General features: G+C 48.6%; 12 protein-coding genes across 12 annotated transcripts; 6 read left to right on the top strand and 6 right to left on the bottom strand.

Annotated features, from left to right (window-relative positions):
- Positions 1 to 951: 951 nt before the first annotated feature.
- B0J16DRAFT_358378 (uncharacterized protein) lies at positions 952 to 1581 on the top strand (the record flags this gene model as incomplete). The annotated part of the gene is made up of 2 exons (XM_046129583.1): positions 952 to 1347; positions 1507 to 1581. 2 exons carry the CDS (start codon positions 952 to 954, stop codon positions 1579 to 1581), a joined length of 471 nt encoding a protein of 156 aa, XP_045979488.1.
- Positions 1582 to 2781: 1200 nt separating this feature from the next.
- On the bottom strand, positions 2782 to 4046 carry B0J16DRAFT_358377 (uncharacterized protein; the record flags this gene model as incomplete). The annotated part of the gene is made up of 3 exons (XM_046129582.1): positions 2782 to 2842; positions 2898 to 3677; positions 3718 to 4046. The coding sequence occupies 3 exons, from the start codon at positions 4044 to 4046 to the stop codon at positions 2782 to 2784; spliced, it is 1170 nt and encodes a 389-aa protein (XP_045979487.1).
- A 591-nt stretch (positions 4047 to 4637) lies between these two features.
- B0J16DRAFT_310806 (uncharacterized protein) lies at positions 4638 to 7886 on the top strand. Its single transcript, XM_046124988.1, has 6 exons — positions 4638 to 5123; positions 5180 to 5544; positions 5639 to 5978; positions 6035 to 6354; positions 6410 to 6769; positions 6833 to 7886. The coding sequence occupies exons 1-6, from the start codon at positions 4950 to 4952 to the stop codon at positions 7458 to 7460; spliced, it is 2187 nt and encodes a 728-aa protein (XP_045979486.1). The 5' UTR covers positions 4638 to 4949; the 3' UTR covers positions 7461 to 7886.
- A 900-nt stretch (positions 7887 to 8786) lies between these two features.
- On the bottom strand, positions 8787 to 9192 carry B0J16DRAFT_405252 (uncharacterized protein; the record flags this gene model as incomplete). Its single annotated transcript, XM_046132872.1, has 2 exons — positions 8787 to 9111; positions 9182 to 9192. 2 exons carry the CDS (start codon positions 9190 to 9192, stop codon positions 8787 to 8789), a joined length of 336 nt encoding a protein of 111 aa, XP_045979485.1.
- An 824-nt stretch (positions 9193 to 10016) lies between these two features.
- B0J16DRAFT_254920 (uncharacterized protein) lies at positions 10017 to 10439 on the top strand (the record flags this gene model as incomplete). Its single annotated transcript, XM_046123116.1, has 1 exon — positions 10017 to 10439. A coding segment is annotated over one exon (423 nt), but the record flags the coding sequence as incomplete, so codon positions are not given.
- A 21-nt stretch (positions 10440 to 10460) lies between these two features.
- Positions 10461 to 10847, top strand: B0J16DRAFT_274474 (uncharacterized protein; the record flags this gene model as incomplete). The annotated part of the gene is made up of 1 exon (XM_046123668.1): positions 10461 to 10847. A coding segment is annotated over one exon (387 nt), but the record flags the coding sequence as incomplete, so codon positions are not given.
- A 3304-nt stretch (positions 10848 to 14151) lies between these two features.
- On the bottom strand, positions 14152 to 16836 carry B0J16DRAFT_375822 (Pyruvate/Phosphoenolpyruvate kinase-like domain-containing protein). Its single transcript, XM_046130726.1, has 3 exons — positions 16630 to 16836; positions 15831 to 15856; positions 14152 to 15764 (listed from the first exon to the last, which is right to left on the bottom strand). The coding sequence occupies exons 1-3, from the start codon at positions 16763 to 16765 to the stop codon at positions 14322 to 14324; spliced, it is 1605 nt and encodes a 534-aa protein (XP_045979482.1). The 5' UTR covers positions 16766 to 16836; the 3' UTR covers positions 14152 to 14321.
- A 274-nt stretch (positions 16837 to 17110) lies between these two features.
- On the top strand, positions 17111 to 19125 carry B0J16DRAFT_405241 (pyridoxal phosphate-dependent transferase; the record flags this gene model as incomplete). The annotated part of the gene is made up of 5 exons (XM_046132871.1): positions 17111 to 17467; positions 17521 to 17548; positions 17736 to 18341; positions 18397 to 18960; positions 19072 to 19125. Exons 1-5 carry the CDS (start codon positions 17244 to 17246, stop codon positions 19123 to 19125), a joined length of 1476 nt encoding a protein of 491 aa, XP_045979481.1. The 5' UTR covers positions 17111 to 17243.
- A 1353-nt stretch (positions 19126 to 20478) lies between these two features.
- On the bottom strand, positions 20479 to 23621 carry B0J16DRAFT_293101 (uncharacterized protein). Its single transcript, XM_046124356.1, has 6 exons — positions 23097 to 23621; positions 22623 to 23035; positions 22290 to 22570; positions 22016 to 22218; positions 21573 to 21912; positions 20479 to 21511 (listed from the first exon to the last, which is right to left on the bottom strand). The coding sequence occupies exons 1-6, from the start codon at positions 23472 to 23474 to the stop codon at positions 20724 to 20726; spliced, it is 2403 nt and encodes an 800-aa protein (XP_045979480.1). The 5' UTR covers positions 23475 to 23621; the 3' UTR covers positions 20479 to 20723.
- Positions 23622 to 24550: 929 nt separating this feature from the next.
- Positions 24551 to 25608, bottom strand: B0J16DRAFT_187339 (uncharacterized protein). The gene is made up of 2 exons (XM_046122730.1): positions 24894 to 25608; positions 24551 to 24709 (listed from the first exon to the last, which is right to left on the bottom strand). The coding sequence occupies exon 1, from the start codon at positions 25435 to 25437 to the stop codon at positions 24943 to 24945; it is 495 nt and encodes a 164-aa protein (XP_045979479.1). The 5' UTR covers positions 25438 to 25608; the 3' UTR covers positions 24551 to 24709; positions 24894 to 24942.
- Positions 25609 to 26476: 868 nt separating this feature from the next.
- B0J16DRAFT_255669 (uncharacterized protein) lies at positions 26477 to 26626 on the top strand (the record flags this gene model as incomplete). The annotated part of the gene is made up of 1 exon (XM_046123121.1): positions 26477 to 26626. A coding segment is annotated over one exon (150 nt), but the record flags the coding sequence as incomplete, so codon positions are not given.
- A 300-nt stretch (positions 26627 to 26926) lies between these two features.
- B0J16DRAFT_252192 (uncharacterized protein) lies at positions 26927 to 27415 on the bottom strand (the record flags this gene model as incomplete). The annotated part of the gene is made up of 1 exon (XM_046123106.1): positions 26927 to 27415. A coding segment is annotated over one exon (489 nt), but the record flags the coding sequence as incomplete, so codon positions are not given.
- Between the last annotated feature and the right edge of the window lie 504 nt (positions 27416 to 27919).

The following is a 27919-nucleotide window of genomic DNA, read 5'->3' as shown; positions in this document are numbered from 1 at the left end:
AAGGTATTTTTAATTAAATATTTGATGGATTGCTAAGGTGGAAATGATAGGGAAGGAGAATCAGCGGTCTGCGGCGGCGAGGGAGGGTGCGGGGACGAACCTATGCGACTACGGTAAGTCTCCAGTGATGAAACTCAAATCGGCAGGTACCTTAGCTTGCATGACTTTTTCGCTGCGGTGGCAAATTCGTGTATTGTCAGATTTGAAAGCAAGAACCTTCTTATGATCAGATGTTTCTGAAATTGGTCTAACGATAGAGCAGCTACCTACTTGAGGCTTACGGCACGTTGAAAGGTATTTGTAATAGCAATTAAAATGTACTGAGTCGGAGGGTCTGCCTTATTTTAGACTGGCAGTTTCAAAGATCCCAATTTTGATCATCTCATATCAGCGTCATGTCCCATCAGACCCGTCATCGTTTTTGTTGCCGGCAATATTCGAATCTTTTACCGCTGGCTGGCTTAAAGTATTCAATTCGGGAACCCCGCTACTCGGAAGCCCGCCGATGAGATAGCTTAAACCAATGGCATTTATATATCAGGCACCACCTGATCGGCGACAAACCTTAAGCATGGGTTTACGGAGCCTCCGTAACGCTTTTATTGGCCAAAGCAGCGGTCAAGACCATTTCGTTGTGAGGGGCAGGTTCAAACTTCACAGGACATCCTACAGCGAGGGGACCCTACATGACCACACGATGAGTGATGGATCGTGATGTGTCTAAGGAAAAGCTTCTATAATGACGTACCCTATACGCAATTTTCCTTACTATTGGTATTTGTGTATTATGTGGCCGAGTGGGACTACTTGTGTGAGAGCATTCCTATCTCCGTGACAATTATGTAAATGGGTGAACTCTTCTTTCATTTTTATTCAAGCAAAATATCAATCCTGGACTTCGAGTCTTGCTTATCCACAGGTGGTACTCGAACGAATGAGAGTCAATCCCTCATGGAGAACAGACAACGACAGTTGGGCCGAGTGGAGTCAAGGTTGTCAGACATTCTTGTATTGCCGCTTGAGGCGGTTGAGATTGCTGGGCAATGTCGTGATCAACTTACGGGCCAGTTCAGAGACTGGCTTTGTTTTCCACCTCTGTCATATCTTTTCCAAGTCCGCTTCTCTGCGGAGCAGTTCGTCAAAGACGTTTGTGGAACATTACGGCTCGAACGGGCAAGAGCTTCAGTCACGTTAGTCGACAAGAAGGAGACCGATGAAGAGGCACAGACGCGACGAAAGAGCGTATGCGAGTCTTTGGTACCGAAACCCTGGGGGTTCTTGACAGGACAGGAGGAGAAAGACGTGGGAGGCATCCCTGTGTTGAAAGTGAAGTTGCGAGTAAACGAAGTATTCGGTTTTCAGTGTCTTCTGATGTTAATGCATTTTCATGTATTTGTGTGGAAGATCATTGCGATGACAGAGGAGCTTGGTACGAGCGAGCCAAGTTTTGATTCGGTCCGCATCTCCAAGAATAAGCTAGACTGCGTGCTAGCTAGCGTTCTACAGGTGTTCATCGAACGTGGGGGCGGTCAGGATGAGTGTGTTATTACTTCGTATGTCGAAACAGGTTTCCCAATCTAGGTTGTACATAACCTCACCTTTGCATCTTAAAGTTATATCAACAGCGAGTAGCATGCAGTATAAAACGAATATTTTCATTCTTGTTGTTCTAGACATATAAAGTGATGCAGACGTAGATATTTTAATTAATTTGTAATAATTTTCTATCAACATACATAACAAGCGTAAGCAACATATACCGGTAAGCCTAAGTATTAAACAAAGCGAGCTAACGAAGGATTAATACTTGTCATCGAGTTCAACGATAGGAGAATACCAGGACTACCGCCGAGGGTAACCAGATTAGGTTCATCTCCGACTTGTGAGTTTTGAACTATCACCAAGATCACGATCTATCAAACCACTGCATTCACTACTCATACAATTATCCTTTCTTCAGCATTATAATAAACTCAGCACATTTAAACCAATATATGAGCTCCTAATAGTGGTAGAGGTTGACCAAGTTTTAATGTTGTTGTTCTGGGCGTCTCCCCCTGACTTTGTTGGTGGTTTTATCGTGCTTTTACAGCTGGAAGACGTTTGCGTTTATGCTAGGGGTCAGTGACGGGAATAGCTTATTTTACCACTATCCTGGAATGTAACTTGTCGGGTGAGTAATCCGAAGTTCTGGCCGAATCAAGGGCCGTCTGTTGAGGGCGGGATATATGTTGTTCGAATAGTTGGCGATACCCATGCAAGGGTACTAGTATTGCATTACCTAGGCAAGCCGCAATATCGTCAAGGTTTCCCCGTATCAATCCGCCCTACGCAGCCCCCCGTTCCACCTACTCGGCACTCTAAGTTGCACCCGATTCCTTGTTTCATATTATGCTGGTCAGTTCGGTATTTTCTGTTTATCGGTGAGATAATCCGTCTGAAATCTCTCTACGACAATGGCGATGAAATCGTAGGAGATAGAGCTGAATTACCTCTGGTGAGCACGATTGGTGGGAAAAAGACAATTTCGAGCATGGCCATAGTGTGTTTGGCAGTCATCGTAAAACACCCCTTGAATCGTCGCATTCGTATCCATGACATCATAGTTCCATATTCGCACGCCGGTTCCAAGTCATATCATCCGTTCACGGAGGACTTGATGCTTGAGTTTCGGTCTTAGGGCGTGTCTGCACCACCGAACCATCATCCTTTGGCGTGGCCCTGTTCGTTCTTTGCGTTCGCAACGTCCAATTCTCAGATGACCACACCGACCGGGGTAATCTATTTTGGGGAGCACTTTTTTGACACCGTTTCCAGTTCGTCATCAAACTCCTCCTCGAAGCTACTGTTAATCACTCCCTAAAGAACCTCTCACTTGCGCTTCTCGCCGCTGTTACTCGGGCTCTTTCTCCCATGTTACTATATCGCCTGGATTAAAAGCACCAACAACCTCCTGGCCTAAAGCTTTGCCAAGCCTCTCTCGTAGCCCTAGAATCGGCCAAATAGGAACCCTTGTGTATTCGATCTTGAGGCCGGAAACGGCAGCATCGTCATCATCGAGCGGGGCTTTGAACGGATCATGGAACTTTTCCAAAAATTCCTTTGTTACGTATCCAGTGTAGACAATAAACTCCAATGTGTCTGTATCGTGGGTGAGGATCCTCAATTTCAGGTCGTGAAAGTTAGGGCATGGCGGAATGCCTTGCTCTGGGGATATTCGTGAGTCATGTCTGCCAGTGGTAGGTGGGGAAGGGTAAAAGTGCTTCTGCGCCATTCCTAAAAATATGCCCACGAAGTGTGCATCGTGATCCAGATTTGAAGGCACGAGCATGCGAGCCCTGAGTTGCTGGAGACGAAACACGGGCTCGTTCCATGATCTCCCCGGGCCATATGCGAGGCGAAACGAGGTGTTTCGGACTGACGCCAGCTGGGTCTTGCCAATATAGCATGTCATGGGTAGATTGGCAGGGCCTTGATTTGGAGGGAACTGCGTTGAGACGTCGAAGGATTTAGCGGGCCGCGTTGATACTGATCTGAAGGAAGAGTAGGAAGACTTCATCTCATTAGATGGAAAATTCCACATGATCTGCGCAGGCACAGCACTACGATAAACGATACTGCCAAAGTATAGATGGAATTCGGGAGAGGATAGGGTGCATCGGGTCGGGCAGAAGAATCTGTGTGAGCGCGTTGCTAAGAGTGATGACTGTATTCGACGGACTGAGATGCCCTCGCGAAGGTGGCGTGGCTGGGGATATCGTAGGCTGAGGTGTATCGCAAGGTGGTAGTTCCCCCCATTTCACACCGAGGAGTTGAGTATGTAAATCAGTCCAGCAGATGGGGCGCACAAAGAGCGCCGTGCCAGAGTGTTGCTGAAAGATGTCGTAAAGGGAATTCTTTGCTGGCTGGTAGATGTGGTGCGGGCGTCTCTTGGGTGGGGTCACGCTAGGCGCTTGCGATGTGCATGGCGCCGTGTCTGGTGATGTGACATGACCGTTGCCGTTGCACGACGGAGCGGTCGACGAAGCAGAAGAATGTGAGGTCATCATGTCCACCAAATTGCGCCGCTGTCCCATGAAGTTGCTGTTCAGAAAAGGTACCTTATCGCGAGGAGGGTCAAGGTTCTTTCTAAGTGTCCTTTTGCGGAGTATTATGTGGTGTTTGATGGAGACACGACCAGTTGAGAATGTGTTCAATAAGATAAGGGACGGGGTAAAACCAAAAACAGTAAAGAAACAAAAGAGGCGATTAAAAACCCCCAGATATTCACGACAGCGATATAAGACGTCGAAAGGTGAAGGAGGGGGAGAAGGAACAGGTGATGACGCTTGATGATGAAAGGGCGCGAGCCATATTCCATTTAAGACTTCCCACTGCTACAAGGAGACCCCTGCGGCAGCGTGTGACTGACGTACCAAGATTGCCTGCCGCAATGCCGGCTTATCATCATAGGAATTAAATTTCTATGTTTAATCGAGATTTGAAGATGTATTCATTGCTTACATGGCAATAACTTGTATAGTAGTTCGACTATAAAATCTAGGAAATTGAAACTATTAGTAGCTCGCTCGTACTGCCGTGATGACAGGGATAAGGTGGGGCGGGGTACGCCTTGGAGGCTTTTGACCTCTTAGGAGATAAGTATCCGGCTTGACAGGCCATCGATGGACCCTCATAGGACAGCAAATCGCCAGTCGTTGCTGGTCATTCCGCCAATGAGACTCCAACGGAGGATCCGAAGATATCAAGCCAATCATTGGGCGCGTACATCCTTCAGAAATCACGATTATCAGGGCCACGTGAACCGCACTCGAGGACAGTACCTGGCAGCCTGGGGCGCAATCTATATATCCATCATAATTACCTCCTAGTTTTACCTATTCGACGCGATCGAAAGATAACTTGTTCCTCGGCTATAGCCATCCCCAGCTAGTATCTAACCCTCAGTAATGTCCAAGAGATACCGTCAGCTACTCCCTATCCCGGATTCAGACGGCGCAGCATCCAACTCGCACCTTTCTGGATCTTCTTCTACTTCCGGATCCTCAAGTAGCGAGCCGTTCAAACGACAACGGATCGGAACACAGATAGCATGCAACACATGTCGCAAAAGAAAGATTCGAGTAAGTTGCATTAACACTAACTTCATCATTGTCTTTGTCCCAACGTTGGTAACTAGTGCGACGGAAAAAAGCCTCATTGCGAGGCTTGTCGACAACGAGGCGTACAGGAGCTATGTGTCTATGTCGAAAGCCACATCCAAGACCAGACGAGCAAAGAAACGGATCAAATTCTTGACCTCTTCGACGTTATGAAGTCAGGACCGGAGAGCCAGGCCATCCATATCCTAAGAATTCTACGATGTCATAGCGACCTTGACACAATCTTCTCGTTAATCCGACCGAGAATAAGCCTAACACAACATGCTTCTAGCCAACAGCAGGCTCGAGGGCCTAGTCGACATTTAGGTTTAGAGTCCGAGCTCATGGCAAGACATTCATTATCCTTCCCGCCGCTCCAGCCCCTCGAGTCTAGTATCTTAAAGTCAGTTGAATCACGCTGAGGCAAACTCCAGCATTCAGCCTTTCATTGTCAAATTTTAGCTTCCTTCTTTTCAGTTTCAGCTGATACCCTGTAGGGCAGTTCTCAGTACTGGCCACATATCAGCCACCGACAGCGAGAACGCTGGCTCGCCGTTTGACTTCGAATCCAATCCATTTCAAACCCACCGTCCTCGGCAATATCCAACACCGACCTTACGCCCTTGTGACGAGCGATTGGAGAGATTGAACATAAGTTTTTGGACTACCGTGCCTATTCCTGCCGATTTGGCTGCCAAGATTATATTGTTATACTTAGAGACAGATCACCCCCTGCTGGGTACCTTTGATCCGGATCTATTTGTGAATGACTTGATTAACTGTGAAACGAGGTTCTGCAGTCGATTTCTACTTAGTGCTGTCATGTATTGGGGTTGTGTAGGTCGCCTGAACTACTCATAGCGTCGTCTGTCTCGCTGACACAAATGCAATAGCAAATGTATAGTGCGCTCGATCCGACCGTCAAAGAGTATACGCCTCAGTTCAGCGAGGAGACGGAAAAGCGTTGGGCAGAAGACAAGTCGACGGATTCTCTTTTAACTCTTGCCGGAATACCGTTGCTAGGCTTGGCATATCTGGGCGATGGCAAAGATCATTATGCCTTGACGTATGTGTCAGAAGCAAACTCCATGGGAACACGTATGGGCTTTTTCGGAACCGAACACGCTGTTGCAATGCCCAAGGTACAAGAAGTAAACTCTGAACTTCAAAGTGCAACATCCTATGCCGCCTGGGGTACCTTCAATTGGGTAGTGTAAGTTGATACGCTGAGAGTAAGCGCCGAATATCCAGAGGGTTAACATCGTTAGGCTTATGGCTCTATTTTACCAACAGCCCGGCCTTTCATACCCTGAATGCCCTCCAGTATGGCCGATACCGGGAAATGGCTGGCGTGAAACCTCTGAAGGCAGCCCCGAGTCTATCCGCCAAACTTTGCGGTCGACCTACATGGGCGACACATTTCCAGTCCTTTGCCGATTCTGGCGAATAATCCACCAAGTGATTTTGCGATACTATCGCGATCAGCCTTATCCGCGCGAGGGCCTGAGCGATCATATCACACTTGCCTTTGCTGAATACAAGTATCGCGAGCTCATAGCTTGGGCAGAAACGCTGCCACCGTCGATGGTGCGCTCGGAACAAAGTCCACATCATGTTTTGATCTTTCAGTATGTTGCAATTCTTTGTTCCTTTCTGAACGAAGTTCTTAAAGACTTCTAACTGTACGACAGTATCTGGTTTCATGTAGCAATTCTTAGTATCTTGCACCCCTTCACGGTTCGAGCGAGGGACTCTTCGAGGTCTTTACGATTCAAGACATTCCCTTGTAGGAGGAGCTCGCCCGATGCGGCTTATAAAGCGTCTGTCAATCAACTCAAACGCCTTATAGTGGTATACCGCAAGAATTATATGTCTTCAACTTATACGATGCTATGGCATACAGGCCTGATTCATGTCGCAAACGCTAATCTTGGTGACACAAAGGACCCTTCTTGGCGTTTCTATCTCTTTTTCTGCATTCAATGCTACGGACGTCTACGGCAGGCATACCGCTTTGCAGAAGCCATGGGCCGAAGTTTGCTGTCAATGGCACTGCAGCAAGGCGATTTACCAGCGAGCGAGGCGCGACAGATAATGGAACAGTACGAGGAAAACCGGTTAATCAACCCACCATACGACATCCGGGCCACATTTATGGCGGACTTGAACCTTGCCATGACTAACCCTTCGGAGGCCAGCGTGGAGAGCCTGGCTGACAGGTTTGAGGACATAGCGATATTCCAAGAGTTTACGAATGCGGGGGGCTCAAGCGAGGACGAGCAGATAGAATCAGATGGCAATTCTTGGGATACGCTGTGAAAATCTTTTGTGCTGGAGGCAAGCGATGTGTTATGGTTGAGCAGGTTGAAGCTTCTTGCAATAACTATTAGCTTAGGGTTGATCTCCATAGTCCTGAAGTGGCAGATTATAGGACTATAGACCTAAGAGTATGGAGTTGGTTGCAACAACACTCAAAATATCCAATCAATACAGCCATTGGTGTGAGCAACAGCTATACCAGCCACTCTGAGCGATCTATCATTTGGTGACTGACGTGGAATAGACAAAGTAGAGGGCGTATGACTCTATACCTTCTTATCTGGCCCCGTGGGGAAGCAAGTCGTTGGTTGATAGGTGGGCACGACATGGGCCAAACTGGAAGATTTGCGACATCCGTTTATGTCATCAAGGATTGATATGTTTCTATAATTATGCGATCAGAGTCGTGAACGGCTTGGAATAAGGGAGTGTACCTCTGGAGCACAAAGGCTCTGGTGATCGAAGATTCCGATGCTTCAACCGTATATCAAACTTCAAGCACTCTGGACAATCTGGGTGCTGAGGCTCTAGTAACCAGAGAGTCAAACAGCTTTTAGCTTCACAAACTGTCTATCACATATCTCGGAACAACTGGGGTGCTAAGGCTCCAGTGACCAAGCAAACCAACGCAGGCGTGGTAACAGAAGCTCTTTCCTATTTTTCACCCATGAACATGTTTTTGAGGCTTTAATGAGGCCACACTCTGTCAGCGGAAACATCTCGCACCAATGGCTCGACTGGGAGTGTTAAGATCCGTAGTTCTACGGATCAATGGTTGTTCCGATCCATTGGTGGCTGGATGTGAATGTCCTCCTGTTAAATAGATTGTGCTGTTTCAGCGCTAGTTTTTTCTTCTTCAATCAATACAACATGCTCATTTCAACACGAATATTGAAGAGATTTTGGTGCTAGCCATCTCCTGTGCAGCTGGTCCTCGCAGAAATTTCAGCATGTCTTGATAGATATGGCTATTACTGGGAATCACAAGAACAAAATAGACATCAAGTCACCAACTTCATTGAATACTTCGTCTCAGAACCTCACTTAAGACCAGTCGCAAACCTAATGCCCATTACAGATATATCATGCATCATCCTCAAGTTGCTAACGCTTGTATGTTCGTAAGTTTCGAGGTTCATCATTGTCCCATTTTACCAAGAAGGCAGTAGTACAGTGCACACCCTGAGGTGAGCACCCGGCCAAGCTATTTGGTATTGCAATATATATCGTTAATATGCTGTCCCTCGAGGCCGAAGTCAACTCACATCTTACAGGAGTCCGATCGTAACATCCCCTTTGACTCTAGCATAGACTTCAACCTAATTATCACATCAACCCGATTGTTACATCACCCTTAACTCGTGCATAAATCTCTCCCTCGACTTCACGATCCAGCTCAATTTTGATCTTCAGGCTGCTATCCTTCTCGCCCTCTTTCGCTGGTCGATCTTCGATCCGCGATTCACGAATTGGACCAATTCTTCTACCAGGATTTGTGCGCCGTAGTGCGCCGTCCTCAGTGACCTCTTCTGTCACGGCTGCATTCTGCATCGCAAGTTTGGTAGGTTTGCGGCCTCCTGTTGGGTTGGAAGGGGACTTGGTAAGAGGTAAGTCGCCTTCGGACTCTTCGGCGCTGTTCTCTTGCTGTTCTCTGTACATGCCATTAGTCTCGCGAAGGCAGTGCCGGGAGTTGAAGACCAAGAGTTGTTATGGAGACCTACGCTTGGGACATAGTGGATCGATGTTGATAAGATTTAAAATCGATAGAGCAATATGTATATGTTGAGACAGTGTGGTTAAGGTGGTCCGATCTGCTGGTGGCTAGGATGTGGATACTATGTAAGGAGCTGTGCTCCTCTCAGACACATGTAACTTAGAAAAAACAACAATGCAATCAACCCTTTTTACTTTAACAGGTTATGAGCCCGGAGGGCACTGCTTTTCTCCAACCGCAAAGCTGAGTGTTTTCTTTCTTCTTTTCTAATTTTCCCAGACAGCACAAGAAGTCGAAAGGCTTCCTTCCACTGCGCATGCACATTCAGCTTACCTGGGGCTATTTTTCCTTAGTTGGATATTTCATGGAGTATGGAAATCAGCTAACGGGATATGTCTAGAAACCTTTCCAGAAGGACCCTTTGACCCTCGATCCAAGACACCGAATTTAAATCGTCAATCTCAAATAACTGAGAGACTTCAGATTGCAGTCTGGCTGACGAACTTGCCGAACCAGACCGGTCCCTCAGTCTGAGATTGTTGAAGCTCTTCGGTCGGGCGACCTGCGCCCACACAGACCAAGACCACCTGAAACATGGTTTGTGACATGATCGACCTCAGATCATTGTCTCTTCTCCAGACAGCGGGAATGATACAAATGACTGAGACCGCTATGTGTTTCACCCTTCGGATAATCTCTATCCGGCTCGGACAACCCCTATCTGTGCAGCATTATCATGTTGCCTGACGAAGACAAGACTCCTCCCCAAGCCTCGACCCAAGAATTTTCGATAGTCGTCTGTCCCTCTGTACCTTGATCGTCAGCTTCCCTGAGAATCCATCATGTCCCTCCCTAAGGAATCGCTCAACCTCTTGGGCAGTTCCGGCACCATTCCAAAGCTAGAGCAAACCAGTCACTGGCTGACATGGAAGAGAGAAACGCTCGACCTTCCGGACATGTGTGGATATGGAGACCTTCTGACTAGGAACACTCAACCACCAACTGAAGGGAATGATCTCGCAACTCAGATTGAGGCCTGGAGGAGTCGTCAGGATCGAGAATGCGGCGCCATTCGAAGTCGGCTCGGCTACAACGCCCGAGTGTTTACCACGGGGATCCTGACGGCGCAGGGCATGATCAGTCACCTTGAAACTCGGTATCGCCCCGTCGGAATCGCCATTTTCCAAGAGCTCGACCGCAGATTTCAAGAACTCACTCTCGACTCATGCGATTCAGTCATGGAATACGCAAACAAGCTTCGTCAAGTAAGGGCTGAACTCTTGGAGATGGATGAAATGTGCCAGATCGGGGAACCACACTTTGTCAACAAGTTCCTCTGCGGACTTGGCCCAGACTATGAGGTCTTCCTTACTGCATTCAATCAGAATCATAACATTCTTCCTATCCGAGATCCAAACAATCGTAACATTATTCTCAAAGAGGCCGTTACGTTCGAAACCGCCATCTTTGCCGCATCTCAGGAAGAGGACAGACAAAGAGGAGCCACTGCAAGGATTGCAAATAGAGCCATGGTAGCCCAGGACACCCCATGCTGTGGATACTGTGGAAGAAAAGGGCATGACAAGTCAACTTGCTGGAAGCTTCACCCCGAACTCAGAAGAGAGAGTAGCAAAGCTGGTTACGAGAGACGACAACGAAAAATGCAGAGTCGGGGGAAGGAAAGGGAGAAGACGACTGATGAACTGGACTCTGCCACGTATGCGACTCCTGCATACCTTCAACCTGATCAAGCTCGACTGGCTCTCTGGCAAAATGATTTCCAAGGTCACCTTGGATTGATTGGCTTGTCATTCGGACCGTCTGGTCTCCAGGCATCCCTCCAAGTTCGGGCCCTCGAACGGATCCACGTCTTGGATAGTGGCGCCTCCTCGCATATTTTCTGCCGACACGAGAACTTTACAGTCCTTCAAAAGTACCATGGATTACCCATTAACGGCATTGCGGACGCAAAAGTCATGCCAGGAGGATGTGGAACGTACTGTCTCCGTGTGCAAGGGCCTAAGGGGTCACATAACGTTACCCTTGCTAGCGCTCTATATGTTCCAGAAGGACACTCTAACCTCTTGTCCGTGTCAGCACTAGAGAAGAAGGGCGCAGAGGTTGTCTTCCGAAATGGAAAGGCAGTGGTCACAAACAAGGGAAAAGTCGTCCTCACTGCGACAAGAATCTCAGGTGTCTATGTGGTCGACGAAGCTGAGGAAGATCATTTTCAAACCGCTTTGGCCTCCTTTTCGGTGGGAGATCCTCGACTGCATCTTTGGCACGAACGACTCGCACATTTGGGAGAGAGGAATATCAAGAGACTAATGAATATGTCTACTGGAATTCGACCGGATGATTCTACATCAAACCCATGTGGAGCCTGTGTGCAAGGCAAACTCAGGGAATGTCCTCACATTCGACCGATCAAGAAAGGCACTTACCCTCTGGAGTGTATTCATGCGGATATTACCGGACCATTCCCAGAAGTGGGAGTAGACGGCAGCAGGTACTGGGTTTGCTTTATTGATGACTTTACTCAAATGTCCTGGGTGTACCCAGTCAAAGAACGGTCAGAGTTTGAAGAGTGTTTCTATCATCTGTTGCAACAGTTCGAGAGACCGGAAAGACGATGTCACTTCCTGCACCTCGACCGAGGGGGAGAGAATCGAAGCCACAGCCTGACCCGACTATGCCGGGACAGAGGAATTAAACTCTCCTACACAGGAACTGAACAGCACGAACAAAATGGATTGGCTGAAGTCCTCAATCGAATCATCCTGGAAAAACTCACACCGACACTGCTCAAATCCGGACTCGCTTTGAAATGGTGGCCGTACTTCCTCAAGGCAGTGAACCGCATCCGGAATCTCTGTCCTACGGCGAGCATTTCCACTACTCCTTACCAAGCCTGGTATGGAGATGTTCCCGACCTCAGCCATCTGCGAGTTCTTGGCTCGCGAGGATGGGCTCTGCTTCCATCCTCTAAACGAAAGAAGATGCAGTCGAAGAGCATTCCCTGTCAGCTTCTCGGCTATCAGGGCAGTACGAACTATATACTCCTTGATGAAAGGGGACGAGTCTTTGTGTCTAACAATGTTGTCTTCTCTGAAAACATCAAAAATGTCGATCCAACACTCGACAATCTCACGCATCAGATGAGTGATCAAAGACCATCGCAACGACGACGAGTAGTCGGAGGAGAGGATGGCGATGTGGAAAATGTCATCGTTCTAGAGCCGTCGCCCCTTCCGATCGCGTCGAGAGAGGCGAACAGAAGCGGGGAAACAGGCCGTGGAGAGACGACGCCGGATGAGCCCCCAGTGGGAGATACAGGATGGGACCCAGACCAAGAGTCAACCAGATCGAGTATTCATGTTGCCACAGACGAGCGCGAAGTGTCATCGGAAGAAACAGAGGAGCATACAGAGTCTCGGCTGCCCGAAAGATCGACCAGGGGACAGCTGCCATCGAGATACATACTAGCCAGCACAAACTTCGCCTTCCTAGCAACGGTTGCAGAACAACTGTATCTAGTCGCTCGCGATATCGATCAGTCCGAGCCAAGAACCTTCAAGGAAGCCACGCAGGGTGTACATGGAAAACTCTGGTGGGGAGGATTGAAGGATGAACACGGATCTCTGGTCGAGAATGGCGTCTGGACCTTAGTCACGCTTCCCCCAGGACGAAAGGCTCTTCGAGGCAAATGGGTGTTTAAGCTCAAAAGAGGAGAAAATGGGCAAGTTCTACGGTACAAAGCGCGATTTGTCGTGAGAGGATTCGAGCAGAGGGAAGGAATTGACTTCAACGAAACCTTCGCCTCTGTTGTCAAGCCGATGAGCTACAAGATGATATTCGCCATCGCGGCAGCGCTTGATTTGGAACTGGAACAAATGGACGTCAAGACAGCATTCCTCTATGGCCTCGTAAATGAGGAGATATACGTCCAGCAACCCGAAGGATTCGACGATGGTAGTGGCAGAGTGTGTAAGCTCTTGAAAGCATTGTACGGACTGAAGCAAGCACCAAGAGTGTGGTACGAGACTCTGTCAACCTTCCTTGAGACGCTCGGGTTCAAGCCTTTACTTTCAGATATGGGAGTCTTTGTGAAAGGTCACACGTTCATTGCGGTCTATGTGGACGATCTACTTATTGCCGGGCCCTCCAAGGACGAGATCGTGGCGGTCAAGCAAGATCTGTGCAATAAGTTCAAGATGACGGACCTGGGCCCATGCAAATACTACCTGGGCATGTCCGTAAGAAGAGACAGAGCCACCCGATCGATCTTCTTGTCGCAGATGACCTACCTCGAGAAAGTACTTAGAGACTTTGGAATGGACCAGTGCGCTCCCAATGCCACACCAGTTTCGACTAGCAAGTTCGGAGAACCAGGCCCTGACTACAAGGCAGCGGACAAACTCAAAGAGTGGTATGCCAAGGCGATTGGGTCCCTGATGTATCTCATGCTGGGGACGAGACCCGACATTGCTTTTGCTGTCTCCTTATGTAGTCGAAACCTAGCGAACCCAACCAACGAGCATCAGACAGCTGTCAAGCGTATTTTTCGATACCTCAAGGGATCGCAAAATCTGGAACTGGTGTATAATCAGAGCTAAAGGTTCGACTCCTTTTGGGCTCGGCTCTATTGTGTCCAGTTTTTGTTCCTCTATCCTCTTGGACAAGCGCAATGTTCGTCCCGTCAGCCACTTCCAACCAGATTTTGGTTGCTGTTTCAGCTTGCCCGCGGTCCTCGGGAGGAAGGGAGTTATGAGTACTATTCAGATGCTGTTGGACGGTGACGAGGAGGCTCATATAGCTGAGTCAGCGAAGGAACTGAGGAAAACTATTGACTGGATCCATAGGAATTATTAAGCTAAAAGTGTCATGCGACAGATTGGATTTTTATTATCTGCTGGTAATCCGATATACAGTGGTCACATGCGTCAGGATTAATATGTAGCTTAATCGTTTTTTTTTGTTTTTTTAAGTAAAAAGAAGAAACCAATTTATTCAGATCCAAGTTTCGGCATTATTACTACCCTGTCCCATGATATATTCTGAGTTAGCATAAAGTTACAAACCCACAGTTCAAGGCAATTCTGTGAACAGATATCGACCCATATTTGTCTCCTCATCCCACCTAGGCATCAAGCTTGCTCACTAGCTATCACGTGTCTCTTCACTGCAACAAAGCTATCGGGACTGACAGAGATAGAATCAATCCCAGCGTCCACTAGAAACTTGGCAAACTCAGGATGGTTACTCGGCGCCTGGCCACAGAGCCCAATCTTGCACCCCTTGTTGCGAGCCACCGAGATAACCTGTGCTATCATCCACTTAACCGCCTCGTCCTGCTCATCAAACAAATTGGCCAGCTCACCCGAGTCGCGGTCTATGCCGAGCGTCAGCTGTGTTAGGTCATTAGAGCCGATGGAGAAGCCGTCAAAGTGCTCGGTGAAGTGGGCGGCTAGGATGACATTGGACGGGATCTCGCACATGACGTAGACCTGCAGGCCGTTGTCACCGCGCCTGAGCCCATTCTCGGCCATGACTTCCAGAACCTTTTTAGCCTCACCGATCGTACGACAGAAGGGGATCATGACAATGGCATTCGTGAAGCCTATCTCCTCGCGCAGCCGCTTGACGGCGCGGCACTCGAGCGCGAAGCCTTCCTTGTAGCGCGGCGAATAGTAGCGGGAGGCGCCGCGGAAACCTATCATTGGGTTGTCCTCCTTGAGCTCAAATTCGGCGCCGCCAATAAGACCGGCGTACTCGTTTGTCTTGAAGTCGCTCATGCGAATGATGGCCGGTTTGGGATAAACGGCAGCGCATAGGGCCGCGAGGCCGTGCGACAGCTTATCGACGAAGTAGTCGGGCTTGTTTTCGTACCCGGCCGTCAGGCGGGTGATTTCGCGCTTGGAATCTTCATCTTTCAACTGGTCGTGGTGAACGAGCGCCATAGGATGGACCTGGATAGCGTTGCTAACAACGAACTCCACGCGGGCAAGGCCGATGCCGTCGGTTGGAAGTCGCCACCAGCGGTAGGCGGCCGCCGGATTGGCGAGATTGAGCATGACCTTCGTCCGGGCCTGGCGCAGCCCGGACAGATCTACTGTCTTGGTCGTGATATCCGAGATTCCCTCGTACACGAAGCCGGTGTCGCCCTCAGCACAGGAGACAGTGACATCCTGGCCGCTGTGTAGCACGTAGGTAGAATTACCAGTGCCCACTATTGCCGGAACGCCCAGTTCACGGCTGACGATGGCGGCATGCGAGGTGCGCCCGCCATGGTCAGTGATGATGGCAGCTGCACGCTTCATGATGGGCACCCAGTCCGGGTCTGTCGCTTCTGTAATCAGGATCGAATTGTCGACGAACTTATCAATATCCTTGACGGATTCGACGAGGCAGAGCCGCCCCGAAGCGGCCTTATCGCCAACGGAAAGGCCCGTAGCCAGAACGCGTCCCTTGTTGCCGACTGTGTAGGTCTTGAAGACGGCGGCGTCGCGGCGCGAGTGCACAGTTTCCGGCACTGAGGTGGAATCATAGGTTTGAGGCCAGAATGGCAGAAGACGAGGACCGTGAGAAGCCTACTAAGTTACCAGTATTACCTAAAAAGGAAGGGGGAAGTTTGTATGGTACATATTTGTACGTACAATAAAGTTGTACGTACGTGCAGCGGCTAAAATACAGTACGTACGTACGTACGTGTACAAGAAATTGCATCACTAACGACGCCCGGGTCAGACGGCCACAGAGACGGGCAAGTCGACTCTGATAATACGCCAAAGGCCAGCCGTCACATCAGAGACCTGGGGAAGAACAAGAGTCCCTCTACCAGAAGGCGGTATTCTGTGATATCAAAAGGGTTTGAAGCCCAAGAGTCCAAGATCGCCTCTTTGAGCACCAGAATAGCCAGCCTGGAGGAGGAAGTTGGCCGGTTGAGCAGAGGCAAGAAGAGAAAGGCGATACCGAACCCCAATAAGAAATTTAACACGCTGGCAGAGGCTCTAGCAGCTGGTGAAACTATTTCAGAGCCAAACGAAGCAATTGAAGGGGCGGATGTTGTTGAGGATGTGATCGAGGTGGGAGGGATGGAAGAGGAGGAGAGGTCGAATTCAGGGAAGGAAGAATTAGGTGTCGTACGCACCCGCACAGGCCGTGAAGTTAAAAGGCCTAGAAAATATTAAAATAGATCCAATTTTGATCTGAATTCTAGAGATAAACTTATTTTACTATTTTTATTACGTTTTTCCCATCTGGTTAAAAAAGTCCATTGTGTATGGGGGAGTTTCTTTTTCGCTGACCGGCAGGTAAGTATGACCGGCAGGTAGGTACTGCATGGTACCCAACATCTCTAACATCCCCAAAACCATCTGCCTGGATCTAAAAAAAAATTGAAAAAAAGAGAAAAGAAAAAGAAAGAAAACATCACCACATTCCATGCCTGCGCACCTTTCCACTTCATTTTCTCGCCCTTTCGCCCCATAGTGGCTAGTGAGCCACCGAGACTATCTTCAAAGCAACCCGCCCTGAGCATCACAAATTGCCCCAAGGTTCCCCACTCTCTGTCACATCGGCTTAGCGTCATCGTGTGTCATCCCAAAAAGCAACCCTGAACTCTCACGATCTCTGATTCTCTGATGTGTCTTATTGGATGTGTGTATGTTCTTGATTTTGTTGTTTCCCCGCTCTAAGTCCCATATACATCTTTATACTGGGGTCTGACTGGAGTATCACTGCTGTAACGATCGCACGCCCCATTATGTAAAATACACAACGTGACATGAACTCATTTCCATGCATTCTCTCCCTTACGGCCACTCCCGCCGTCGCCCGTTAGTTTGTCAGCTACCCACTTGTGATTTATGGCCTTGCTTCACTCTCCCCACTTTACTCATCTTCTCTCCTCTGCCATGAGTTTAGTAGAGTCCACAGAGCCCACCGATGTTCCCTGCTCATCACCGAGACCAGCAACGACAATATCAACGGTATTATCAGCATAAATCTCACTCTGCCACGAATATAACAACGGCAAGACCAAAGTAACGTCCCTGTACACCGACAGTATGGCCCATCTCTCTGTCGTTCGCTCCATCAGCTCCCGCGCCTCCCAGAGACCTGAGATGCAGCTCTCCAACTACAACGATGGGTTCGCCACCAGTGTCTACGGCTCGCGTTTTGTGGGAATAGACCTGCCGCGTGATCACATGCCCGAGAGTGAGATGCCCCGCGATGTAGCCTATCGTATGATCAAGGACGATCTCAGCCTCGATAACAACCCTATGTTCAAGTATGTTTTCCCTTCCACAAGACTATCGAGACGACGATACTGACCATCTAAAGCCTGGCCTCATTGGTTACTACTTACATGGTAAATTACCTCTACTCTTATAATACCTACAGTCCCCTTTCCTTTGCCCTCGAAACCATACATGTGCTCGTCCCCTAGTATATTTCCTCCATGGAAAGCTGCCCCTACTTACGATCTCCAAGCACCAATACCTACCCGTTAATCCCAAGCACACTTACTAACACAATGATGTTCCCTGAATCTATAGGAAAATGAAGCCGAAAAGCTCATGGCAGAATCCTTCTCCAAAAACTTCATTGATTACGAAGAGTACCCCCAGTCCGCCGACATGCAGAACCGCTGCGTCAGCATGATCGGCAACCTCTTCCACGCGCCCGCCAGCATCTCGGTCGGCACCTCAACCGTTGGCTCCTCCGAGGCCATCATGCTCGCCGTTCTCGCCATGAAGAAGCGCTGGAAGAAGCGCCAGCTCGCTTCCGGCAAGAGTACTGAGCACCCCAATATTGTTATGTCCTCCGCCATCCAGGTCAGCTGGAAAAAGGCTACACGCTATTTTGAGATTGAGGAAAAGCTTGTTTACTGTACTGCCGAAAGATACGTCCTTGACCCCAATGAGGTTGTTGATCTGTGCGATGAGAATACCATCGGCATCTGCACTATCCTTGGCACCACTTACACTGGTGAGTATGAGGATATTAAAGCTGTTAATGACCTTCTTGTTGAGCGAGATATTGACGTCCCTATCCACGTTGATGCTGCCAGCGGTGGCTTCGTCGCCCCATTTGTTATTCCCGACCTCGAATGGGACTTCCGATGTGAAAAGGTCGTCTCCATCAACGTCTCCGGACACAAGGTGCTACCCCTACTTCCCAGCGCGACGTTTTCCAAATACTAACTCTATAAAATAGTACGGGCTCGTTTATCCCGGTATCGGCTGGGTCATCTGGCGAGGTCCCGAGTATCTCCCTCAGGAGCTGGTTTTTAACCTCGACTACCTTGGCGCCAAGCAGTCCTCCTTTACCCTTAACTTCTCTAAGAGCGCTTCCCAGGTTATCGGCCAGTACTACCAGCTAATCCGCCTCGGCAAGCGCGGCTACCGCGCCATCATGAGCAACCTCACACGCAATGCCGACTACCTGACGGAGATGCTCGAGAAGCAAGGCTTTGTTATCATGTCAAAGCGCTCCGGTGCGGGCCTACCCCTTGTGGCCTTCCGCTTCCGCACCCCCGAGGAGGCTAGCGACGAAGACCGCTATTACGACGAGTTCTCCCTCGCGCACCAACTGCGCTCCCGTGGATGGGTCGTCCCCGCCTATACCATGGCGCCCAACTCCAACGTCAAGATGCTGCGCATTGTCGTGAGGGAAGACTTCACGCGCATGCGTTGCGATTTGCTTATTGATGATATTATGCTCTGCCGCGGCCTCCTCGAGGAGGCAGATCGGGAAAACATCAAGAAGCAGGCAGGAGGAGTTCGTTAAGAAGCACGCATTGTCGGTGGGCAAGGGCAAGCACGCCCACCCCGTCTACATGGTTAGCACCCCGAAGGATATTCAACTTGGGTCACTACTAATACACTACAGAACGAGACACATTCTCTCCAGGGAAAAACGGGCAAGACTCATGCTATCTGCTAGAGGGATCAGAGGTATCGGTGACTCACTGGGAGCTCTGGCGGCATGTCGTGCGTTTTGGTTGTTCTGGCTCTTGTGCAAGCAAGGGTGTCATTAATTGATTTTCGATATGGGTGTTAACGCACAAGTTGCCCCTTTTTTGACTGCTTTCAAGTGATGATTCCTGGCCATGTAGAACCACCGTCATCGATAACGGCAAGGGCCCAGCTATGATACTGTTTCCAGAAATAAACCAGTTAGACTAACTATTACATGATGATTTAAAGTGGTACGTATTCTTTCGGAGTCAACATTCAGTCGCTCGTTCAGCTAACTCCAGCCGGGGTTTATAAATCTGCTCTAAGACGGACACTTCTCAGGTGATTGATCTATTGATGCAAATATAAAATATAAGCTGAGAGTATGCATCCTAAATCCAAGCGCTATGCTAGTCCTAATAGCGCTTTATAACATCACTACTCGTAAGGTGCGAGGGGCTGAAAAAACGGATGTAGAGGATTCAATGGAGGCACTGGCTACCCTTATTATTTTGATACGAGAGATCCTGCATGTTGGAAGGCTCTCGAGTGACATTACCATGGAAGTTCGAACTTACTATGGGTGGTGCCTTCGTGTGCTACATTGAAACGATCTGGAAAGATGAGGCCACCACTTATGCGCAGCGGTTTTTTCCAGTGAAAGCACCCGTTTTTGCTTTTACGCACCCACAAGCCTCGATCCCGTACCTCGCCCCACATGACCCCGGTCATGACGACAGTACAAGCGGGGTACGAAAAGTTAGTTCTGTTAGTTAGAATATGTGTATTTTAGCTCACCCCACATGTAATCAACACATCCTATTGGCTCCTTGACAAAATGTTGATGTGGGTTGAATTAAGTTGAATTGGGTTGAGTTGCTTGCATCCTTGTGTGGCAATGACTATCCGTACGTCGTCTCGCTGCCTGGGCAAGAAGAAACCCAAGAAACAGAAGGTCATGCGGCAGTACTAACCTTGTAATAAATTTCGAGCCTGACCCTAAATAATAGGATTTGTGGAGCAAGTTAAAGAGAAATTAACTTTGACCCTATGCTTGTCCTCTTCTGGTCGCGCAAACGGCCCTATTCTGCGCGGTGCGCAGTCCATACCTTTTCCTTATTGACACCACATTAGAATATTCTACCTACTCGATTGCGTCTGGATCATAATTTATAATCACTTTCTCCCCTAGCGAAAGAAATGTCCTGATTATTTCCCAAACTACGCGGATGGTGAGCTTTATTGGTGAGATTATTCACCCCAGAAGCAAAGACCTCGGATCAACTTCAACTACTAAAGCCATGTATCTTTTTGCGATTGGGTCACTCGTTAACTACCTCTATGCCTACGTCACATACATTATAATCAAGGCACCCCTAATATGCACGTCACAGTGTAGACGCATTATGTCGGCTTGTGCAGGTATACATTGTGTCGTATCACCTATTATCCTTAGGTATACTAAGGATTCTAGGCAGCTAGTTTAACGTTGCAATTAAAACTATAGGTCTGTCAACCACAGTTATGCTCCACCGTGTTCAATTTAGAGATGTCTTTCAAGCTTCTACGCCGGTTCATAATGTTCTAGCTAAGAGAACCAGATTCTAGTGAGTCGACGTTCTTAGCCTCGGTATAACAACGTGGGAGTCGTTCTTCATCAGCGGAGTATGGACAATTGGCCTCTTCCCTCGCCATATCGTAAACCCATCTCTCATTAGGTTGCAAAGAGGCCTTGCCGTATTTTTGAGCTCCAAGATCGGCCAACTTGGAAGCTAGGTAGAACCAACACAAGGCATTACTGACTGTGCCAACTTCGTCCGATACGCCCGTCCTTGCAGCATGACTCATTCTTTCGTATAAATCATCATTAGTGAACAGATTCATAAGGTGATGAGCAACAGCCCTCCAATCACCAGGCTCAACAAGGAATCCGTTGATTGAATGCTTGACCTGAAGAGGAATACCGCCTGCCTTTGATGCGACGACTGGCCGACCAGCATGTAATGCTTCTGAGACCTTCACCTCGAAACCCTCACTAGTTGAGAGTTGGAGGACAACGTGGGCTTTAGAAATCATTGTGTTGAGCAACTGATCATTTGGATCTAGACGCATCACACTGATGTCCTCCATGAGTTCAGGGCAAAGCGACATTATTTGATTGAGCGTTTGATCGTAGACAATGCTAGAGTCAGGATCATCAATAGATTGGTTACCGCACAGGATAAGCTGAGGAGTATCCTTAATGTCGGCTACTTTGCATTGGCGGCGAAACTCGGCATATGAATCTATCACTGTTGGAATACCCTTTGAGGGATCGAACCGGGCGATTTGAATAATGTATTTGCGCGCCGGCCAGTGCAGTTCGGTCCTTTGCTATAGTTAGCAGTCTTGTTTCTCAATGTGCCCAGAAGAGTTTTGTATGTACATACATTCTTTGTGCGTGGCAATTAGCATTGTAGATGTTCCCATAGTATCCAATATCCCAATCCTTTAAAGGCTTGTTTAAACCATCGAGCCAGTCTGTGGTAGCCGGCATATAGGCTACTTTTGCTCTGGGGACTGTATGAGGAACAAATAAAGGAATTGGGTGGCTGATATACATGTCCGCCAGTTGTATGTTGCTCCACAAGAATTCCCAAATATCAGCCTGGGCCGAGCCGTCTTTAGCAACTAGATCACTCCTGATTTGGATGTGAGAGCGATACAGAACTGGCCGATCGGGAGTAAACCTTTTGATCAGAGGAATTAAACCTGGCGTTTGTGGGTCATCGATCTGTTGTGCAAAGGTCAATGTGAGCTCTACCAACAAACTGATTGCAGAGAGTAGAGGGGGGAAGAAGTTGGACCCCTGAGCGTGAAACAAGGAAGATACTGACAATTATGACATGAGCACCACCTTCCTCCATTGGGCGTAGTGGGCCGGACTCCGAGAACCAGTATCGATAGGCATTTTCGGTAATCCAATGGATGACGGCCTCCTTTTCCTCAGCAGTGATGCGCTGACTAGGAGGACTCACTCCCTGCAGGACGTTGTGGATATTCTTGGTAATTCTCAGTGCACTAGGAAGCGGTTTTGGAACTATCGCAACCTTCAGCAATGTTGACAAGACATATATTGAGCCATATTCCAGGCTTTCAGGTAAAGCTTACCATACCAAGACATGTCAACCCCTATTCGACGAGCAAAGCGGATTAGTGCATGACGCATCAGGGCCACGCCGCCACCTTGTGGAGTAGAACTGAAAAATGCGACACGAGTCTTGTTGCAACGTAGTTTCTCTGCATAGGTCATCATCGTCTTCCAGGTGGGGGCGCCACATGTGTCTTTGTAGTTCTGAAGAGTCGTTAAAGTGGCCCGAAACCCAACATCAGTCTGGACAAAACCGCGAAAGCCAACTTGCAGAAGAGGAGCTTGAGAAGGCCCAAAGTACCTAAGGTGAGGTCAGTGGCCCATTTCCATCATCTTCGAGGTTGTCTACTCACATAACGCATTTTCGAACCATTGAATCAGCCTGTTCGTCAACACGTTTCACATTCCAGAAGTTCTTTTCGCCCTTCCTGTCCTCTTCATCCTCATCCTCATCCTCTCTCCCAGCAAGTACCGTAATCGGGACAATATCCAGATCTAGCCACAAGCGAGAGCATAGCGTTTTGCTTACACTCCTAAGCGTAGCTGGTAGACCGGCTCCGATGAACTTGGCAAAATTCTCGTGCTCATAATCCTCAACCTCTTTGAGGACGTAGTCTGCAATGACATCTCGACCAGTCGCTTGACTGTCGTTGAGGTCAAGGTGCTTGACGGAGAAGTCGGTGAGGTAGACACCATCGTTGATGGCTAAGGCAATGAGTGCAGTTTGGTCGTTTGAGAAAGCCGCTGATATACCAAGGTATAGCCTCTGACGCGCCGGTCGAGATTAGTATAGAGAATGACTGATCCAACAATGAGAAGTAGCTTACCGTGAGAGCCGGACTAAACTGACCTTCCTTCTCAGCAGCGCTACTTAATCGCCGTTTGCGATGTACCGAAGTAGTCATGGAGAACTTTCGACCATGTTTGAAGGCCATGATGGATTGAATGAAGGGACGAAGGCTCTTAGGTCGACTCGACTGTCCAGCATGAAACTTGGAGGGGGGTTCATCATTGAGACGAGAGGGCTCTTCAAAGAAAGGAGGGATTGGTAGGCCATTTTCTGTACCGGTCGAGGCTTTTGGAGCCAGAATATGACTAGGTTCGGCTGTTAACTGTCCGTACTGCGTTGCAGCATTAAGGGAAGCAGCTCGGTAGGGTTGAGCCTTGGGCTCTTCCCGTTGAAGAGGCTGATTTTGTCCCGACATTATCGAATTAGCTGTCCAGTATCACTTGGTTGAAAAATACTCGTACTCCCTATAACTTCTGCATAAAGGCTGTTTGCAAAGTGTTCTTTGAGATCTAATTGAGATGGATTAGAGATTGTGGACGGTAAGGTGAACAAAATAATCGGGTATGAATTTAGATGGTAGAGGCACACGATAAGCACATAAAGTCAGCATGGGCAGATGAACAAACAGAATCATATGATTGCCATTAATAATGTGGCTAGCTAGTATAGAGAACACAGGGTTAGATACAGTTAACCAGTGTCATGGCTGTCTGAGAGCGCCATTCACATGGCAGTATTCAGTCGGGATGATCTGACGTCGTAAAGTTAAATAAATAAAAAAGGCGCTTATCGGTATTGTGGTGACCGACATATCCACTTAACTGGTCTTGCTGTGTTTCTAGCACGTCATGCTACCAAGACTGATATCCCATTTTGTAACATGGCAGAGTGAAGGTAATTTCATTAACGGAGATAAGAAGCAGGGTCATGCATATACCGCACGCTCGAGAATTCATCAAACAATGAAAACAGGTGACATATGACACTAACAAAACGGTGTGGACTCATTGGGCATAATGCAGGTTAAATTACTCGTAAGTGATTCATAGGCTTGAAATTGAGTTTAGCGGACGGCCATGGTGGCGTTAGCTGGTTTTCCACTGCATAACTACTGCTGATAACCTGAGGGTCAGCTGATGTTATACTTATGTCATCAAGGTAACACTGCTTAAAGTTTGGAGATTCTGAGCGGACCTTCAACCCATTGCTGACAGCTCCTGCTGATGTGCCAGAACGATTCTTCGGAGGCTGACTAGAGCGTCGAGGACAGCCGCCTAACCTCATATTGCTGCGGCTGTGATTACTGCCGAGTAATAGTAGATTGCAGCGATATCAATTAGATAGCCTTGATAGTTCCAGTCTCTGGAAAACCTATTGATCAATTTGAAGATATTTGGATGTTGACTGCATCAACTTTAGCGTCAAGTCGGTGATGGACGGTGCAGAGAAAAGTAGTCCCCCATGCATCTTGATATGCACATCGGGTGTTGTTCGACATTTCAATGTTGAAAACTACTTGCATTTAAGCAGCTGAAGAATTGAATACTTGAATACAACTTAAGTGATTTACTTGACAATCAGTTCCCCAGCAGATACTTTCCTTGTTCGGTGAAAAGGACGGAAGCAAAACGAAGCTAAAGAAATACAAACCTTTCAGCTGTTGAACGGATCGCGTGCGCCTTGATGTCCTTAATTGCATGTGTATTGTGGAACTATCTCCCCCGCCTTCCTTGGAGAGGGGTCTGCTTATTATGCGTTCCTGAATGGGTCTAGGGTCGCCGACAGCTGACTATTAGGTCACATGATACCCCGTGCGGCCATCCTACTGTTCAACATCAGCCAATTTCGATCTCATACCCGCAGCAACGACACACCACCTCACATCACATGTCTTTCCCATGCTTACGATGGGCACCAGCGACAGTCTTCACCTCAACGATGATATTCTGACCCGTCTCCGCTATTGCATGGGCAACCACCTCTTCCCCATATGGCCACTCGCCGGCCATTTCCTCCGGTGTATCATAATCTGCATAATCAAGAGGATCAAGTAACTTACGGGCTGCTGCATAGGCATCGGCCCGGTGAATAAATGTCCCCTCAATCTGAACCTCCTGCACACAGCCCGTCCGGTCCTTGTTGTAGTCAATCGTTGTCTGCATGACATAATGCAACGACGATATCCCTTTCGGCATGAATGTGCCGCCATTCAAATCCATCAGTAGCTTCTCATCATTAGGAGTAGCTTGTATCGAGACCAAGAAGACTTGACCAGCAGGGGCCTTGGCGTAGACGAGAACGCCGTCGCCATGATCCCATTCTCCGCTGCTGCTTGAGTGGACGGCATATTCAACAAAGTCCTCGGGTTCGTAGCGCATCGTGTCCAAGACTCTGAAGGCGGAATTTTTGGCGGCTTCGAGGGTAGCATGAGTGCCGAGGACGTAGGTGGATCGTTTACCATCCAGGACCACTCAATGGACACCCCCACTTAATGGACCACCAAAATTTCGATCCTCCCATACAAAATCTAAATTTTCGTGCACACAAAAACAGACCGCGTTGTCAATCAAAATCGAAGTTAGTAAAGAGACTCTCCATAAAATTGATCAAATTTTACTCTCTGCGTGATTTTTTGACCTCCTGACCGCTGCGTGTGCGCTGGCAGTGCTTTGTTAAGGCCATGAAGTCCTCACTTTCGTCCTCTGACCTGACTCCCACCTCAATCACCGACTCGATCTCCTCGTCCACATCCACCTCTATTTCTCCCTCCTTTGAGTTAGGAAGAGATTCTCCAGCCGCTAGGGCCTCCGCTAGAGCCATGAATCGTCGGTTCGGGTTCGGTACCGCCTTTCTTTTCTTCCCTCGCCGCAGCTGGGACACCTGCTCCTCCAGCCCAGTAATCCGCGCATTCTGAATGGCCACCTTCATCTATAAAGCTTCCAGCCCCTTTGCGATCTTACTGTACTTCCTCCTGGTCGGACGACTTCGATGTTTGGCCAAATCTCTCACCTGGCGGCTCGTTTCCGGCGTATCATCTGAGTCCAGATGAGGAGAGCTGGGCGTCTTGAAGCCATCCAGCACTTTTTCTTTATCCGGTTGAATTTCCGGATGTGCTAGAGCTTTGCGATGGTTTATAGGCCAATTTCCATTAAACCTCCAGCCGGATAAGATAATCTTCTTCCTCATGCCCGCCTCTCTGGCTTTCGCGTATGACCGAATAAAGTTAACTTTATCAACCGGCCGCGGCGTCGGCGCACTCCTCCGTCCATCAGGGAACCGGACGTCCGCCTTTCCGTGCGGGCCGTCCAGATGCTTTTGCTGCTGATGTTAGTAGACTCACAAGTGAAAACGCAAGCTCGTCCAGCTCCTCGGGGGTCGACTCTGAGAGGGGAATTTCTATAGCGCCAAGCTTTACGACTCGACGAATCGTTTGAGCTCGTCTTCCGTCGTCACTCGGATCTTGACCGGTTGTATCGGAGTCGCTCTGATGTCAGAGAAGGCCAAGCTCAGTGTGAAATGATCAAAGCTGGTGGCGAGATGGTCCTCGACGGTAGCTTCAGTAAGTGGCATGTTCGTAAATGCAAGATCGATCGTGCTGCCGTGCGGGTTTGTCGGGATATCTAGAGTGTTGAGAAGGTCGAGGTCGTTCTCTGACGCTCAGCCTGCTATCTCTTGGCCACGGTTCGTAGTTTGGCCTGTCTGCCAGCTACGATGTCTAGCATTGAAATCGCCAGCTACGAGGCAGCGTTCCGGGACAGACCATCGAAGCAGCGTGTTTAAGGCGTCCCTCTTATCATTCTGGCGATAGAAGTTGACTACCATCATGCCGTTGATCATGAGCCAAAGGATACCGCGAGTCTGGAAGGGTCGAATCTGGTCGGCAAGAAGTCTGGGGTCTCGTCGGGCATATGTCATCACTCTAGGCCGAGTGTCGTTGTTGTTCCACATGCCGACTGGCGCGAATGTGTCGTATGCAGGGTGAGTCTTTGTTAGAGAGCGGGTCTCTGTATGAGCCGTCCACGGCTCTTGCAAGAGCACGATGTCATATCGTTCCGAGTCGGCCAGCGCCAGAGCGCAGTCGTGGGCCGGAGGGATCTTGCCGACGTTGGCCTGGAAGATCCTGAGCGGCTTCCTGTCGTTCTTTCGTCTTTGAGAATATCTATTCCTAGTCATGAGAGCGATTGATGAGAACGATTCGACGCTTCCACGGTGAGCCTGGCCTGGGCTGTTCGGGTTCTTCTTCTGCTTCATAGCCAGCATGAGGAGTTGTGGCCACCATGATGCACGAAGGTGCTCCTGATACAGCTGGGCTGGGAGCCCGGGCGTTCGGCTGTTCTTGTGATGTGATATCCTCGCTAAGCAGTATTGGGAATTACGTTGAATACTCTAGGGTACGGGCTGGCAGTTGAACCAAACACAATCAAAGCATCCTCGGGGCATCTAGGGGATATCAGATATATCAGGTATTAGAGACTCAAATCTGATTTGTTTGATCTGACTAGGTCCCATATCTGAATTGAATGGATTGATCTGATTGATATATCTGATTGTTAATCTGATCTGACCGCAACGCTGATACAAGCCTCTTTTTAACCTTTCTGTCATGGTCAACGCCGATATGGTCTTACCCATCTATGCGCGGAGGAGACCCTGGAGAGATGGTCCCTTTCTGGGTTATAGGACCCGTCATCGGATTTTTGGTAAACGCTGGCGCGACTCTCGGCATACGCAAGTAAGCTTCAGTAGAGATTTCTGAGATATATTACGTCATAGAGCATTGAGACTTCACTCAATACTATGCAAAAGATCCTGTAATTCTCGAAGAAGAGTATCATTGTATATAGAATATCTGGAACCATG

The sequence above is a fragment of the Fusarium flagelliforme genome, assembly GCF_020744385.1.
Source record: "Fusarium flagelliforme strain FIESC 12 MPI-CAGE-AA-0113 chromosome Unknown B0J16scaffold_7, whole genome shotgun sequence".
Taxonomy (NCBI): Eukaryota; Fungi; Ascomycota; class Sordariomycetes; order Hypocreales; family Nectriaceae; genus Fusarium; species Fusarium flagelliforme.
Note: the sequence above shows the minus strand (reverse complement) of the source record. Positions and strands in the feature narration are given on the sequence as shown.

Bases quoted from the DNA above. Each gene is read 5' to 3' on its own strand.
- B0J16DRAFT_310806 (XM_046124988.1), top strand. From the start codon at position 4,950: ATGTCCAAGAGATACCGTCAGCTACTCCCTATCCCGGATTCAGACGGC. The intron at 5,979-6,034 runs GTAGGTCGCCTG...CAAATGCAATAG, and splicing joins CTGTCATGTATTGGGGTTGT to CAAATGTATAGTGCGCTCGA. The intron at 6,355-6,409 runs GTAAGTTGATAC...TAACATCGTTAG, and splicing joins GGTACCTTCAATTGGGTAGT to GCTTATGGCTCTATTTTACC.
- B0J16DRAFT_375822 (XM_046130726.1), bottom strand. From the start codon at position 16,765: ATGACGCTAAGCCGATGTGACAGAGAGTGGGGAACCTTGGGGCAATTT. The intron at 15,857-16,629 runs GTGCGCAGGCAT...ACTGTATTTTAG, and splicing joins CGAGAAAATGAAGTGGAAAG to CCGCTGCACGTACGTACAAC. The intron at 15,765-15,830 runs GTACGTACAAAT...GTAACTTAGTAG, and splicing joins CACGTACGTACAACTTTATT to GCTTCTCACGGTCCTCGTCT.
- B0J16DRAFT_293101 (XM_046124356.1), bottom strand. From the start codon at position 23,474: ATGTCGGGACAAAATCAGCCTCTTCAACGGGAAGAGCCCAAGGCTCAA. The intron at 23,036-23,096 runs GTAAGCTACTTC...CCGGCGCGTCAG, and splicing joins AGTTTAGTCCGGCTCTCACG to AGGCTATACCTTGGTATATC. The intron at 22,219-22,289 runs GTAAGCTTTACC...AGGTTGCGATAG, and splicing joins GGTTGACATGTCTTGGTATG to TTCCAAAACCGCTTCCTAGT.
- B0J16DRAFT_187339 (XM_046122730.1), bottom strand. From the start codon at position 25,437: ATGCGCTACGAACCCGAGGACTTTGTTGAATATGCCGTCCACTCAAGC.